Genomic DNA, 15399 nt, shown 5'->3' on the forward strand with positions numbered 1-15399 from the left:
AACTCTCCACTAATTTGCCAGTAGTTTTGAAACCTTTGAATATCAACGCTTAACTATTGAAAATTTTAGTTCTTTCATGCATCATGCAATGCATCCCCTATGCAGCGTGTTCCAATCCTTCGTGATTGCCTACTTTTAGGGTATTATCAATTGAATTGTTGAACTGGGGTGTATGAATGGGGTGGTCCAGCTGCTAGACAGTGGGGTCCCTACTCCCTCACAGAGTGGGAGATGCTGCTAAAGTTGGGTACACTGAACGAATAATTCAGTCAGTTACAGTATGATTTTTGCCTCACCCAAGCCCCATAACAAAAATCAGATGATTTGCAAATGACCATCATTCAGTTTATCATACGCCAATTCTATGAAATTCCATGTGATTGTCATCCAGAACACGATACATAATCATTCAAATGATAATCATAACAAACGAATCAGTGGATGATTTCCATTTGAAAATTAAACAGATAAGCATTCATTTGTCCAATGAAAATTGTTTGAAATAAGAAAGAAGTTAATATTTTTATTGGATCCTTTTAATACCAATACCAAAATCTCGCTCAACATAATTAAAAAAATATGAAACATAGTTACATATTCGTGATAAGGATAAATCTAATTCATTTCTTTTTTAGTTTCGATGAATGATCAAGTTGCATGGTAGAAAATAAAACATGGTAGGGGAAATTAATAACATAAAATTAAGCAACGTTCTGTAATGAAAATTATAGAATTATGCTGTAGGACAATTTATAATGGTTCGCCAACTTTGCGGAAATTGCTCCAGCCCTGGCGCCAATCTTTTTTGTAGGTCTTTGCTGACGGTATTATCTGTGAAAAAATAATAAGTTTTTCTCATTAATTGAATCAAATTTCAGTGTCTATACACTTACCCATTGATGTGTATCCTGCAAATTGCGTTTAGACATCAAACTGTTGTGTCCATCCTATACCGTCGTGAACCGTCAGAAAATGATTCCAACAGACATGATTACTGCAATAAAAAATGTACATTATTGTAGATTCTGAGCTTTCGATGCTCCTTCTTACATTGGCAGAATCTGTAATCACAACGCAATTATAATTACGTGCTGTTTTTGTTAGCGATTCCTTGAAGAAATGAAACTTACCATCTTGCGGAAACTTCTTTTCTTCTGTAGACTTGAAAACAGACAGTCATGACTTGCGACGACCTAAAGTCACATTTGGATAATTTTTATATGATCATGATGAAACGGATTTTTTTTTTTTCTTTTTTTTTTTTTTCCCTGTCCACGGATGATGGGATCGACGGTGGTTCGTCAAGTATCTCGATATAATATAGTTTAATGCAGTTAAATTAAATCCATTACCAATAATTATTTGCTCTTTGTATTGTGTACACATTATTTAATATTTGGCAAATCGACTAAGGCTTAAAACAAGTTTTCAATTACATGCATATTTTTATATTGTGAAACATACATAAAAATGTTGTCTAATTGTAATCTATAATTCTTAAATATCTGAACGGAATCATTTGAAACTTGACGCTCCACACCCCTAATATGCGCATTGAACTCTGGCACACCCTATATCGTCAGTAGACTATGCGTAAAGTTAGAGGTGCCGGCAGGGCCCAGTACGCGTCTTTACCAACCTTATACAGAAATAAGAAAGACTGCGGAAGCTAACGATCATCCACTGTAGCGCTTAGGTGTAGTTACAGTTGTCTTAGTAATTATTATATTATTCGTAGTAAAAGCATTAGCAATAGTAGTATTACTAGTAAGTAGTACCAAAGAGCTAAGTAGATACACTGCCTCTATTCGCGTATTTATATCAGGTTAATTCTTTTCTTGTAAAGTATATTAGCGTTGAGATTTTCGTATTCATTCTGTAAACACTTAATAGTTAACAAAATTGCAATCTCTAGAAAAACTCAAGACTGTTATCTTTATATTTATATCATCATAGAAGGTGATGATGTAGATATAACATAGGTAACCTTTCGTAGATTGGTATTAGACAAACAGAATGGAAGTAGTAAATTAACTGTAGACGCAACATAATTTGCTAATTAGATAAATATTTGTAGAAAATGGATTCAAATCTATCGACATTCATAGGAAATTGACTGCTATATTCATTGAGACGAATAATATTTTAACCATACTTACAGTAGCAAATGAAAATAGTGAATATTACATACAGAAGAAAACATAGAAGACACTTATAATGGAGCATATGCGTTATGCTAGAGGAAGTGTGTTAGTGAGAAGAATGCCTTCAGATGGACACTGCTTGTTCTCGGCATTAGTATGCCAGTTCTACCACTCGGACCCAGGTGAAGCTGAACATTCAAACAAAGTTATGGAGCTTCGAAGGCAAGTAGTGGAATACATAAAAAACAATATGGAAGACTTCCGGGAAACACTGAACGACACCGCAAGCACGTTGGACCACCTAAACGGCTATGATGTAGAAAGCAAAATAGAAGACTTTCTAACCAGGCTGTCAGAAAGCAATGAATGGGGCGGAGCAGAAACGATCTCTGCGGCAGCTAACATCATGAGAAGAAGAATCGACATATATAATGAAAACGGAGAAATAATTACCTTCAACAGGAGCGACACTTGCAGAGGAGTGCTCAGAATAGCATATCGTCTGGGTATCGATAAAAGGGGAAGGAAAGGAAGGGCCCTAAACAGGGTACACTACGACAGTGTAATCCAAAGAGTAAGACCCGCAACCGAATCTGAAAATAGTAAAGGAATCACCAACAGCTCAGGAAACTTTGCACCACCGAATTCGCAAATTCATAACTTCCAAAACATTGCTGGAAACAATGTATCCCAAATACCAAATGATCTGGGAATCCCTTCTGAGGAAATGCCAGCAGAACACAACGAGAAAGATAAATTCGTATTTATGAGCTGGAACGTTAGAGGATGCACTGACCAAGCAAAAAGAAACGATATGGATAACATGTTTAAGGAACATAACTACGAGATAATCGCACTACAGGAAACCCGAATCGCCGAATGCACTCTCGAAACGAGCAACTATTACTGGTTCAATGTAAACACCAATAGCACCAAAAACAGAATAGGAGGAGGTACAGCTATTTTGGTCAAAAAATCCATTATGATGGAAAACAGTTTCAAGAAAATCAGCGATAATGCGTGTGCGATAAGGGTAAACATATTCGGGTTCAATCTAATATTCATATCATGCTACATAAGAAACGATAATAATGTCGGAAATCAAGAATTCAGTTTGATTTCCCGATACCTACTATCACTACCCGATCAGTACAAGAAAAATGTGATAATGGCTGGAGACATGAACGCCCACATTGGAACCCACGACTACTCTGAATCAGACAAATCAATAATCGGAAAGAATTTGTTCCACCAAGTATGTAACACAAATGGTTTCGATTTAAAAACATTCCTCCATGGAAACAGAATGAAAAACTACCTCTCATTTAGTCAATCACAGTCAGTCCGGATTACGTGGACCAACGGGAGGAGTTCATCCCAATTAGATCACATTTTGATGACGGAAATGAATTTTATGAAAATTCCACGTATCAGAGCGTTCTACGACAGTACACTACGAAGCGATCACAAAATGGTTGAATGTATAATTACACAAAACCACTCTGGAAAACAAACCACTCCGGCTAGTATCGAATGTAACCCTAATCCTTCTAAGCGCATTAGATTTGACCTAGAACTATTAAGAGACGAGGAAACAAGAAAGAAATACCAACAACAAATGGATAAACTGATCTCAAAAAACACGAATGCAACCACGGACCGGAAATGGACATCAATAAAAGGTGCTCTACTGGGCGCAGCTAACACTCTCATACAATCACCTGGATCTCCCCCAACACCAAGACGGGAGAAGGCTCACAAAAAATATTTCCTTGCACGACAAAAGCTAATGGCTAACAGGAACGACTATACGCTGAAAAAGGACGCTCGAGAAGCAGCCAAAGGGAAACGCTTAGCATATGAACAACATTTCTCAGAAAAGGTAGAAAATTTCCTAAACGAAATCGAAAACGAAAATTCTCTCTCTCGAATGACTCAAACATTTAAATTTATCAAAGCACATCGAAGACAACGTGAAAACAAGAGAAAAACGTACATCAATATTCAACAATGGGAACGAAAACTGAACTCATTCGATAATGAAAACGGACAACCTGAACCTCTCCCCGAAAATGATGGTAAAAGCGCAGGCCCAGAGCCAACAAGGGAAGAAATACAAATGATCATATGGTCAATCAGAAATAACAGTGCCCCAGGAACGGACAACATCAACAATGAACTAATAAAATATGCATCCGAAACAGTATTGGAGGCTATTACCGAAGTCTTGAAGGAAGTATACAGAACAAACACTGTCCCGAAAGAATGGTCAAACACAATGCAAGTGCCAATTCCAAAAATTCCGAATCCCAAAAGTACTGATGACTTTAGGTGCATAACTCTTTGTCCAACAGTCTATAAGATATATGCAAAAATCCTATTGAAGCGACTTATGGATGAACTCGGACCAATACCAAATTACCAAATGGCATTTCAAGCCAAGCGCAGTGCTGCAGACCAAATATTTGTATTGCGACGCATTCTAGACGAAAGATGGAGAAAAGGCCTGAAAACAATCGTGGTGTCAATTGACATAAAACAAGCATTCGACAAAATAGATACGACGAAAGCAGCAATGATCTTAGATCAGCTCGGGATACCTCGAGCTTTGATTAACAGAATCATCACAGCCTGCCTGCATGAAAATACGTCCATTCAATGGTTTGGACAACGCACAACAATACGAAACAAACAGAGAGGCATTAAACAGGGATGTCCTTTGAGTCCAGCGCTTTTCATTATTATGCTGAACCATGTGTTAAAATTAGTTCAAGAAGTATGGCCAGAAGTCAGACTTGAACAAACAAATTATTTACTTTTACCATGCATATTATGTTATGCAGACGACATTTTGTTTTTATGCGAAAATGAAGAAGATGTTGAGAAATTGCTGGACCAAATTATACCGTTATTAGCATCAATAGGATTGGAAATCAATACCAAGAAAACAAAAGTCCTCTATAGAGACCCGTATGATATCTACAATGTTGCCCCAGAAACAAACAAGAAATTTGGAAAATACGAACTGAAGGTAGTTACTATGATGCGATATTTGGGAATCCACGTAACAAGTAGCTTATCAAGAGGATCAACTACATCAGATAGGATTAGTAAAGCATACAAAGCATTTTTCCACCTATGCTCTTTTCTCCGGAAACATAAGTTGAAATGGGATACGGTAAAACGACTATATCACTGTTTGGTCACACCGGTGGCCACCTATGGAATGGAAGTCTCAACTATATTAAAGAGAAATAGGAATGCTCTAAGAAGAATGGAAAACGAAATGATTCTTATACTCAAAGAACTCAGTAAAAAGGAAACAGACAATGAAAACCAAGAGATAACTACACGGGAAGACATAGTGATTGAAGAAAATATGGACAACACAGATGAACGAACAGAAAATAACAATCAAACAAATAACGCTAACCTTGAAGACGCGAACAACAACGCAGAAGAAAGAGAAAATCCGCATATTGCGCCGAACTGGCTTAACAACCGAACCATAAATAACAAAATAAGAACTGCTAGACTGAATTATTTCGGACACATAATCAGAAGTAACCACGAAGGTATACTAAAAACAGCTTTAGAATACAAAATACCTTCAAAAAAGAAAAGAGGAAGACCCGCATATTCCTGGCGAAACTGCATTTGGCAAGACATAGAACGGAGCGAAATTAATATCGAACAATGGCATGAAGCTGCACCAGATAAACAGAAGATGAAAAAACTCACCAAATCACTATATAATACAATGGTTGAATCCGAATACGAAACGAATGAGGAGTCAGACGGAGATACTTCGAACAGCTCATTACTTCCATCGGATTTTGCCGGGTTCAGCGATGAAGAAGACTTCGCTGGATTTTCAGAATAAAAGATCCTTCCAAATATTTAACAATCTAACAAACATTCTATACATATTTTTCGTTTTGTTTTTCTATTTAGATGATGAGCTGAATATATAAACGTAAGATCAAGCATGCAATAATCAAAATTAAATACTTGCATATCAACCATCTAACATATAGTACTAATCGTATACATACATATATATGATTTCAGACATATTCTACATACAATGGAAAAAGGAAATGAAACTCGTGAGAAATAACATAGGTTATAAGTGAGTAGATAATAAGAACATCGTCTTCAAGGTAAGAAAAACTTGCTCATACTTTAAAAGGAAAATAATTATACAAATAATGGACGACATGTTCCATCCACATTTCGAGAATTATCCCTAAGGAAATTAATCAAGATCATTAAAACCAGCTGAATCGGACAGCACGTTTAATTTTTTTAAGTGCTGCAAAGGCTATTCAGTGCGCACATCGAAATAAACATCTTTGAACTAGAAATACAATAGACTGGAAAACTTAGACACAATTCTAAATAAAAATTTGGTAAATCCTTATATAATACAGTACAGGAGCAAAAGAGACAAACCATAAAAATGACAAAAACAAGTTAAAACAAAATCATAACGAACCTTATAGCTGAACCAATAACCTACGACAAACAGTATATTATTACAACGACATGAATGACTACCAACATTACATAAATGATTATCAATCAATCCGCTTAAAAAATATAAAACCTTTTGAAACAGTTACAACAGTGTCTTTATGGACGACATGATCCTTGTACGGCTGGCGAACTGCTTCAAAAGGAATTGCTGTGTCATGTTAACTAACATTAGAATCATTATTGTAAGTCCTTTTATTTGATCTGATAATCAACATTCTGAACCAACTAATACGCTGACGAACAGCACGACCGCATACATTGAAAAACTGAAAATTGCTCCAAAATATTCAATGCACATTAAATAATATACATCGATGAACTAGAATTACAAAAGACTCAATCAACCTTAAAAATATAATACCTTTTGAGACAGTTACAACAGTGTCTTTATGGACGACATGATCCTTGTACGGCTGGCGAACTGCTTCAAAAGGAGTCTCATGTGTCATGTTAAATAACAAAAGAATAAATATTATGAGTACTTTCATTTGATCTGATAATCAACATTCTGAGTCAGTTAATACATTGATGGAAAGGACAGGACAAGGACAGGAAAGGAAAGGACAGCATACATTAAAAAAAAATGCATCAGAGGATTTCTAGAAAATAAAGACCTATACATGAGCAAATGACTATGACGAAATGACCCGCACAAAAATCTTAAACGTAATTCCTTTGAAGTAGTCTACAACAGCGTCTTCTTGGACGACATGCTCCGTGTACGGCTGGTAAACTATCTTGAAAGAATTTACGCAACGGTATCATCAAAGGCCTGGCGAAGAGGTTTCTACTCTATTCAGAGTCCCGCCAGTAAACCTAACAAAAAAAAAAAAAAAAAAAAAAAAAAAAAATCATGATGAAACGGATTTTTCATACTGCCCACGAATGAAATTAGATATAGAGTTGGTGTGAGTGCAAAATAAGCTATTGTTTGTCATTTTTGCATTCAACTTCTGATATGCATTGCTATCAATTTCGAACAGAAAATCATCCAAATGATATCATTCAGTATTAGGAAACATCAAAATACCAGTTCACTGAATGATTTTTCATACATTAACCGGCCGGTGATTTTCCCTGTCCATGGATAAGGGGCTTGACGTTGATATTTCAAGTGTCTTAAAAAGATTTTTATTTTATTTTTATTTTTGTTGTTTAATAGAGTGCTTTTTTTCAAACAAAGGTTAAGTTCAACACTAAATTAAAAAATTAAGATATTTTTCCATTTACTCCTTCATACTTTATATATATATATATATATATATATATATATATATATATATATATATATATATATATATATATATATATATCTTCTTATATATAAAAATGAAATGGTCTGTGTTCGTATCCGCATAACTCGAAAACGGCTGGATGGATTTTTTTCATTTCTTCTGCAGAAACATTCGTTATAGTTTCCGACGGGTTTATATGATATTTCCTAATGCGAAAATTACGAGTAAAGTTGAGTAAATCGTGAAAAACTAAAATTGTGATTCCTATGCGAACTTTGCATGGGCAGTTCGGAACGCACATTCTCGCCTACTATGCAGGACAACGTCTGTCGGGTCAACTAGTATATATATATATATGTATATATATATATATATATATATATATATACTTCATACTTCATACTCCTTCACAAGAATATCGTTATTTTAATGGTAATGGTTTGAAAATAAGCTCCGTAGAGAAACTTTTATCACATCTTACTTAAATAAGGTCAACAGTTATACCAAACACTTGAGGTACCATGCCTCCAAGTTAACTAATGGTTAGTGTCGCACGATCTAACAACAACTGCCTATTGGTAAATTTGGAGGTGCCGGCAGGGCTCAGTAGGGGTCTAACTAACATAACTCTAATACTAACAAGACCCTGAAACAAACGCTTATCCAAATAGCATACATCTATTTATACTTGTAGTAGTAGCTAACAATAATTCACTTTGTACCCGTATAGCTGAAGTAGAATTTTAGTAGTGAAAAGTAGAATTTGTAGATTTACTAATTTGGCGTTGGAGATGAATGTATCTATTATATCTTCTCGATAATCTTTTTATTTTAGTCTCTCTAGCTGCATGGATCAACGCAAAAAAACTGTTTCTCTCTTCCTTCTATTAGGTTAGTTAGAAAAATTAGCGGATATATAGGGGACATGACTTAGTGTTTCTCGTATTAAGACAAATTCGCTGACCTTTACCTTATAATAGAATAAATGACCGATAGTAAAATAAATGACTGAAATTTAATGATATCAAATAAATAATAAAAAACGAAAATAAATACATGACCATCGGTGGACAGAAAGACAAGAGACAGAGTTAGAATAGTTAATTGAGACCATTGCACTCACAAGATAGAGAATAACTAGTACCACTATTATTGCTACAAGACTAATAACTTGACCACTTACGGAAATGAGGATAGACCATATGATGCGTTCATCCACTATTATATTGAATATTGTATACCCTGAATCTGAATAACTGAATTTTAGACCTCATTATTTTAATAAATAATAAAGGTTTGAATATTAGAAAAGGGAATAGAACTTGACCAAAAAAAGCAATTACGGAACAACTGGACAGAAATTTTGTATACTGATCACTATTAGACTACTGAAACTTTAACATATGACATTACTGTGACTGATAGGATACAATTAACTCGACGACGTATTGACAAACATCCGATACTCAACCGTGTTAAAATAAGGGAAGCTCTTCAATGTGTCCATTTATTACAATAGTACTTAAATTAATCTATTTCGAAACTACCCTACCAGAATGATATCATTACATCCTTATTCGAAATTGTTACTTGGAAATGGCAACAGTACCATCCGTTGTCAACATAGACTACTATTAGGTATTGAATGTCGGCTCCAAGTAACTAATAATTAAATTTACATGTTAACTACTTATTCAGAAAACATCTATGTACATGTTGAGCTTCCATTATTTGTTCGGTTTATAATTGACAGACTGTAGATAGAAAGAATAATGTATCGGTATGATCACAATACAAACCCAGGCCGCAGTGACCTAGTGAGCAACATAGCTTGAGTCGTTTGCTAGTATTGTGTATCACATGGAGAGCCCAGCCGAGATACCAGTCTATTAAGACTACAACTGGTCAACCCTCGAAAAAAAAAAAAATTAACCGGCTGGTGATTTCCCTGTCCATGGATAAGGGGCTTGACGTTGATATTTCAAGTGTCTTAAAAAGATTTTTATTTTATTTTTATTTTTGTTGTTTAATAGAGTGCTTTTTTCAAACAAAGGTTAAGTTCAACACTAAATTAAAAAATTAAGATATTTTTCCATTTTTTATATCTCCTTCACAAGAATATCGTTATTTTAATGGTAATGGTTTGAAAATAAGCTCCGTAGAGAAACTTTTATCACATCTTACTTAAATAAGGTCAACAGTTATACCAAACACTTGAGGTACCATGCCTCCAAGTTAACTAATGGTTAGTGTCGCACGATCTAACAACAACTGCCTATTGGTAAATTTGGAGGTGCCGGCAGGGCTCAGAAGGGCCTAACTAACATAACTCTAATACTAACAAGACCCTGAAACAAACGCTTATCCAAATAGCATACATCTATTTATACTTGTAGTAGTAGCTAACAATAATTCATTTTGTACCCGTATAGCTGAAGTAGAATTTTAGTAGTGAAAAGTAGAATTTGTAGATTTACTAATTTGGCATTGGAGATAGTGAATGTATCTATTATATCTTCTCGATAATCTTTTTATTTTAGTCTCTCTAGCTGCATGGATCAACGCAAAAAAACTGTTTCTCTCTTCCTTCTATTAGGTTAGTTAGAAAAATTAGCGGATATATAGGGAACATGACTTAGTGTTTCTCGTATTAAGACAAATTCGCTGACCTTTACCTTATAATAAAATAAATGACCGATAGTAAAATAAATGACTGAAATTTAAAGATATCAAATAAATAATAAAAAACGAAAATAAATACATGACCATCGGTGGACAGAAAGACAAGAGACAGAGTTCTGTTTAGAATAGTTAATTGAGACCATTGCACTCACAAGATAGAGAATAACTAGTACCACTATTATTGCTACAAGACTAATAACTTGACCACTTACGGAAATGAGGATAGACCATATGATGCGTTCATCCACTATTATATTGAATATTGTATACCCTGATTCTGAATAACTGAATCTTAGACCTCATTATTTTAATGAATAATAAAGGTTTGAATATTAGAAAAGGGAATAGAACTTGACCAAAAAAAAGCAATTACGGATCAACTGGACAGAAATTTTGTATAATAATCATTATTAGACTACTGAAACTTTAACATATGACATTACTGTGACTGATAGGATACAATTAACTCGACGACATGTTGACAAACATCCGATACTCAACCGTGTTAAAATAAGGGAAGCTCTTCAATGTGTCCATTTATTACAATAGTACTTAAATTAATCTATTTTGAAACTACCCTACCAGAATGATATCATTACATCTTTATTCGAAATTGTTACTTGGAAATGGCAACAGTACCACCCGTTGTCAACATAGACTACTATTAGGTATTGAATGTCGGCTCCAAGTAACTAATAATTAAATTTACATATTAACTACTTATTCAGAAAACATCTATGTACATGTTGAGCTTCCATTATTTGTTCGGTTTATAATTGACAGACTGTAGATAGAAAGAATAATGTATCGGTATGATCACAATACAAACCCAGGCCGCAGTGACCTAGTGAGCAACATAGCTTGAGTCGTCTGCTAGTATTGTGTATCACATGGAGAGCCCAGCCGAGATACCAGTCTATTAAGACTACAACTGGTTAACTCTCGAAAAAAAAAAAAAAAATTAACCGGCCGGTGATTTGTTTCAGTGTAGTTAGTAGTGTCGGTGGGATGGTTCCTTCTCTTCTATATAGAGCGGAATAGTTGGTTCAGTGTAATATATTTTTTAGTTTACGTCCTGCGGTCGTGTCTTGTATACAATCCCAAATTTATTTTTTTGCTCATTCGAACTTTTGATGAACTAAAAGTTTCGACTGTAATCTAATGCTTCAAAGATGGCTTTTCAGTCTTGTCCGAAGTTTCGGTCCGTTTGTGACCTTCCTCAGGAACTCAATTCTTACAAATTTATCCTCAACTGTGATTGCAATAGTGATCGATCTTGTGCCAAGTACTAAATTCCAAACAACGATAAGCGATAAAGCGACAAGTCGAGTCAAGTACGAGACACTGAAGACGGCCTTACTGTTGAGGTCGAAATACGTATCTGTCAAGATACAATTAAGTGGTGAAATTCAATGGGATGGTATAAACTCGTCTTATGACAAGTGAAGACATTCCACTAAAAAGCTCAAAATAATTTTCTTATCTTTACAAGGTTTCAACAGATGTCACTCGCAAATTTCTCCAGATCTGGATCGGTTCCAAGTAATTATTACTCACTTCTTGGACTTCTCATTACTTTCAGAAATATCTATGGGATGATTCATTGCAAACTACTTAGAAATCGTATGAACTTCAAGAATCTTTTGGGAAGCTCAGAATCCCTTTCGGATTTCAAAAAATCCTTTTAGGTTAATCTTGAAAATTTCGAATTCATCTCATTTTCAGATTCATGAAGTCTTAAAAACAATCAGTAGATTTTTTCAAGATCCCAGAAATGTATTTGATCACTACTTAAATTCTGATTAACTTTGAAATCCCTATTTGCTAACACCCTGGTCTTGCCAGACAATGACTAAGTCTTCATACAAAAACTACATACTTTAAACTACCTAATATATCATGATATTTTTATAGACCTAGGAATTGGACAAACTAGAGCGTATTGCAAATAAAATTAATTAAATTATTACCTAGATATGTTCGAACCATAATCATGGGTAGGACAATGCCATGACTGTCCCACCCAGGAATATTCATGAGTAGGACAGGTCCTACTTGTCCTCCCCACTCCCGGATATCGGAGCAGAAAAAATGATCATAGACCAATTAAAATGTGTCTTTGCAAATGGTGAATAGTGGTTAAGGTCCACTGATGAATATCATATTCATCCATATTACAACACTTTTATCTCCCAAACAATGTTTTGGTAAGCTGAATTTAGATAGTAATGTTTATTTATTTTATTTGCAGATATCAAACAGGCGGTTGAAGGCAATTCCTTTTGGCTGAAAGGAAAATGTTTGTTTAGTTCTATCTTTCACACGAACGAAATTTTTGGTAAGTAAATATATTCCTGATTGATTTGAACATTATTTTGAGCTTGTCTTTCATCACATCAAGTGGTGAGATTAAATTAAATGGAATTGTACAAATTCGTCCTTCGACAAGTAATTTCATGATTTTCTATTAATTTTCTATGAATAGTAGTGAAATATTTTTCCTTTTATTTTTTGATAGCATTGTAAAAATACTCGGTTTATAAACATTCACCATGAACACAGCTGGTCGCTTCCAGTCTGCTAAAAATCTCCAACCAGCTAGATCACTACGCACACCGGCTCAAAATCGCAACGGTCCTGGCAACTACGGTCTACCTTTGGAACAGAACCAAACATACCATCAACAGAACAACCGCGAACAGAACAATAACGGTGCATTCGTAGCCTACAATAGCACCAATAACGGCTATCGAACGCCATCCTTGGTTTCATCGGTTTCGTCGGCAAATGGGTTCAAAGGGAACAATGGTTTCGCCAATGGCTTCAACAACAACAACAATACAGGAAATGGTACGGGATTCCATAGCTCGAAAGGTGGTCCACGTCGTCACGATGTACTTCGATCGCCCAACACCAGTTTAGGAAGCAACAATAGTTCAGCAAGCAGTGGAAGCAGTGTTAAGGAAATTCCAACTATAGTGACCTTCAGTTCCACAACGTTGACCATTGGTTCTGTTCATGAAGTGTATCTCTCCTTTGTGGAAAACGGACCGAAGCTCTTCACGGTACAACTTAAGGCGAAGGAAAAATCACTTAACCAAATGATGGCAGCACTGGAAAGGGTTCCCTTACGCAATCTGACACGCAAGCCGACGCTGGGAATGGCCTGTATTGCCCGGTACTCCGAAGATCGCGTTTTGTACAGAGCTTTGATCATGGGAATTAATCACGATTCTTGTGTTGTGTCTTACGTTGATTATGGTAACACGGAGACCGTCGAATTCAACAATCTGTATGAAATTCCCCCGGAATTCCTCAAGCATAAAGTTTTCTCGATGCGGTTTACTCTGTCTAACGTTAAAACCTTGGAAGATTCCAACGCAGATATTGCAGGATTGTTTTCCTCTCTGGTGATGGATAAGGTACTAAGCTTGAAGGTTATGCCACTCGAAGGGCCTGCTTTTGTGCAGTATTGCGAGTTATACGAAAACAGTGAGAATGTTTTCGAGAAATTGTCCAACCTATGCAAGGCAAAACCATTGAAGTATCCAGCTGCTCTAACGATGGATCGTGGCAGTAGCTGTATGATCATTATCCGTTACATTGAATCGTGTCGACAGTTTTACATTCAACCGTTGGAAAATATGGAACGTTTCGACAAATTGATGGACCAACTGGCCGAATTCTGCCGCAAAAGTTCGACGTTCAATGTGTTGAATGCGGGAGATTCCTGTGCCGCCTGCTTGAGCGATGAAGAATGTTACCGAGCTGAGGTGGTAAGCGTAGCTGGCAGTAAGGTGAAGGTCCGACTGGTCGATTACGGTAACACCATCACCTTAGAGCGAAATCAGGTGAAGCGACTTTCTCCGAAGTTTGTCGATGAGCCGCCGCAGGTTATTGAATGCTGTTTGGAAGGATTCCAGGTAAGTTTTTAGAACTACTTAGGTACATATTACTACTTTTAGGAAAATGATAAATTAGGGAAATGCAGTTTAGTTATTCAATATCTTTTTGAATGCCTTGTTTGTTTTCTACCCCACAGACAATCTTTTTGAATGCCTTGTTTGTTTTCTACCCCACAGACAATCAGCGATGATAATTTGTCAACGGCGCAACTTGAAATGCTAGCCGAGAACGAGAGTGGTGAAAGAAAGCAGTTCAGAATGATTGTGGCAGACGTTTTGAACGGGGTAGCCATAGTAACTTTGCTAGATGAAGCGTCTACTCCACCTTTGAACATCTCCAAACGGCTACTAAAGCTGAACAATCCTGCCAAGTTTATGAAAGAGCAAATGCAGCAGGCTCAGCAGAACAAAATGAATCTTGCTCCTGCTGCAAGCAAACCACAGCAAGTCTACGCTTCGCCTCCAGCAATGGCGCCACCCCAGCCCGTACCAATCCACCACATCTCGTCTTCCACTAATCCATTCCATTCCACGTCGATCATATCGGAAGTACCAAATCTGTCACAGACTACCCCGCCGCGAGCTGGAGAAAGCGAAGTTATCGATTTGACCAACGACGAGTGGCCCGGTGCTAACGCGCAGCCACTTGGTCATCACAGTTCCGGATATGAACAACAACACAATTACCAGGCAAGTACTGGCAGCGGTAGCTACCGGTCGGGAGGTAGTGATAACCGTGGATCACGAGATAACTTCAACACAAGTCGTGATACCAGTCAGAGCAGCATCGGAGCTAACAAGAAAGAACGCTTCCAACGGCCGGACATTCCACGGTTTACTAAGGAGAGGTACGCAATGTAAGGGTTCACTAACTGGGCGCATTTTAACTGGACT

The 15399-nt window shown here is 36.3% G+C and overlaps 2 protein-coding genes across 3 annotated transcripts in view; both read left to right on the forward strand.

Annotated features, from left to right (window-relative positions):
* The window catches only part of LOC134213626 (maternal protein tudor), a 58378-nt gene that overhangs the window by 30699 nt on the left and 12280 nt on the right, over positions 1-15399 (forward strand). For both annotated transcript variants that reach the window (XM_062692858.1, XM_062692857.1), the window contains exons 2-4: positions 12852-12938; positions 13119-14523; positions 14683-15353. In XM_062692858.1, coding sequence (XP_062548842.1) covers positions 13153-14523; positions 14683-15353 — 2042 coding nt within the window. In that variant the 5' untranslated portion in view covers positions 12852-12938; positions 13119-13152. The remainder of the gene's footprint in view (positions 1-12851; positions 12939-13118; positions 14524-14682; positions 15354-15399) is intronic.
* LOC134210380 (uncharacterized) lies at positions 2263-3623 on the forward strand. The gene is made up of 2 exons (XM_062686433.1): positions 2263-3399; positions 3474-3623. The coding sequence occupies exons 1-2, from the start codon at positions 2263-2265 to the stop codon at positions 3621-3623; spliced, it is 1287 nt and encodes a 428-aa protein (XP_062542417.1).

This window comes from Armigeres subalbatus, chromosome 2, assembly GCF_024139115.2.
Source record: "Armigeres subalbatus isolate Guangzhou_Male chromosome 2, GZ_Asu_2, whole genome shotgun sequence".
In the NCBI taxonomy this organism is placed as follows: domain Eukaryota; kingdom Metazoa; phylum Arthropoda; class Insecta; order Diptera; family Culicidae; genus Armigeres; species Armigeres subalbatus.

Excerpts from the sequence above, each read along its gene's own strand:
- LOC134210380 (XM_062686433.1), top strand. The coding sequence starts at position 2,263 with ATGCCTTCAGATGGACACTGCTTGTTCTCGGCATTAGTATGCCAGTTC. Across the intron at positions 3,400-3,473 it reads GAAAGAATTTGTTCCACCAA|TCAATCACAGTCAGTCCGGA; the intron begins GTATGTAACACA and ends CCTCTCATTTAG.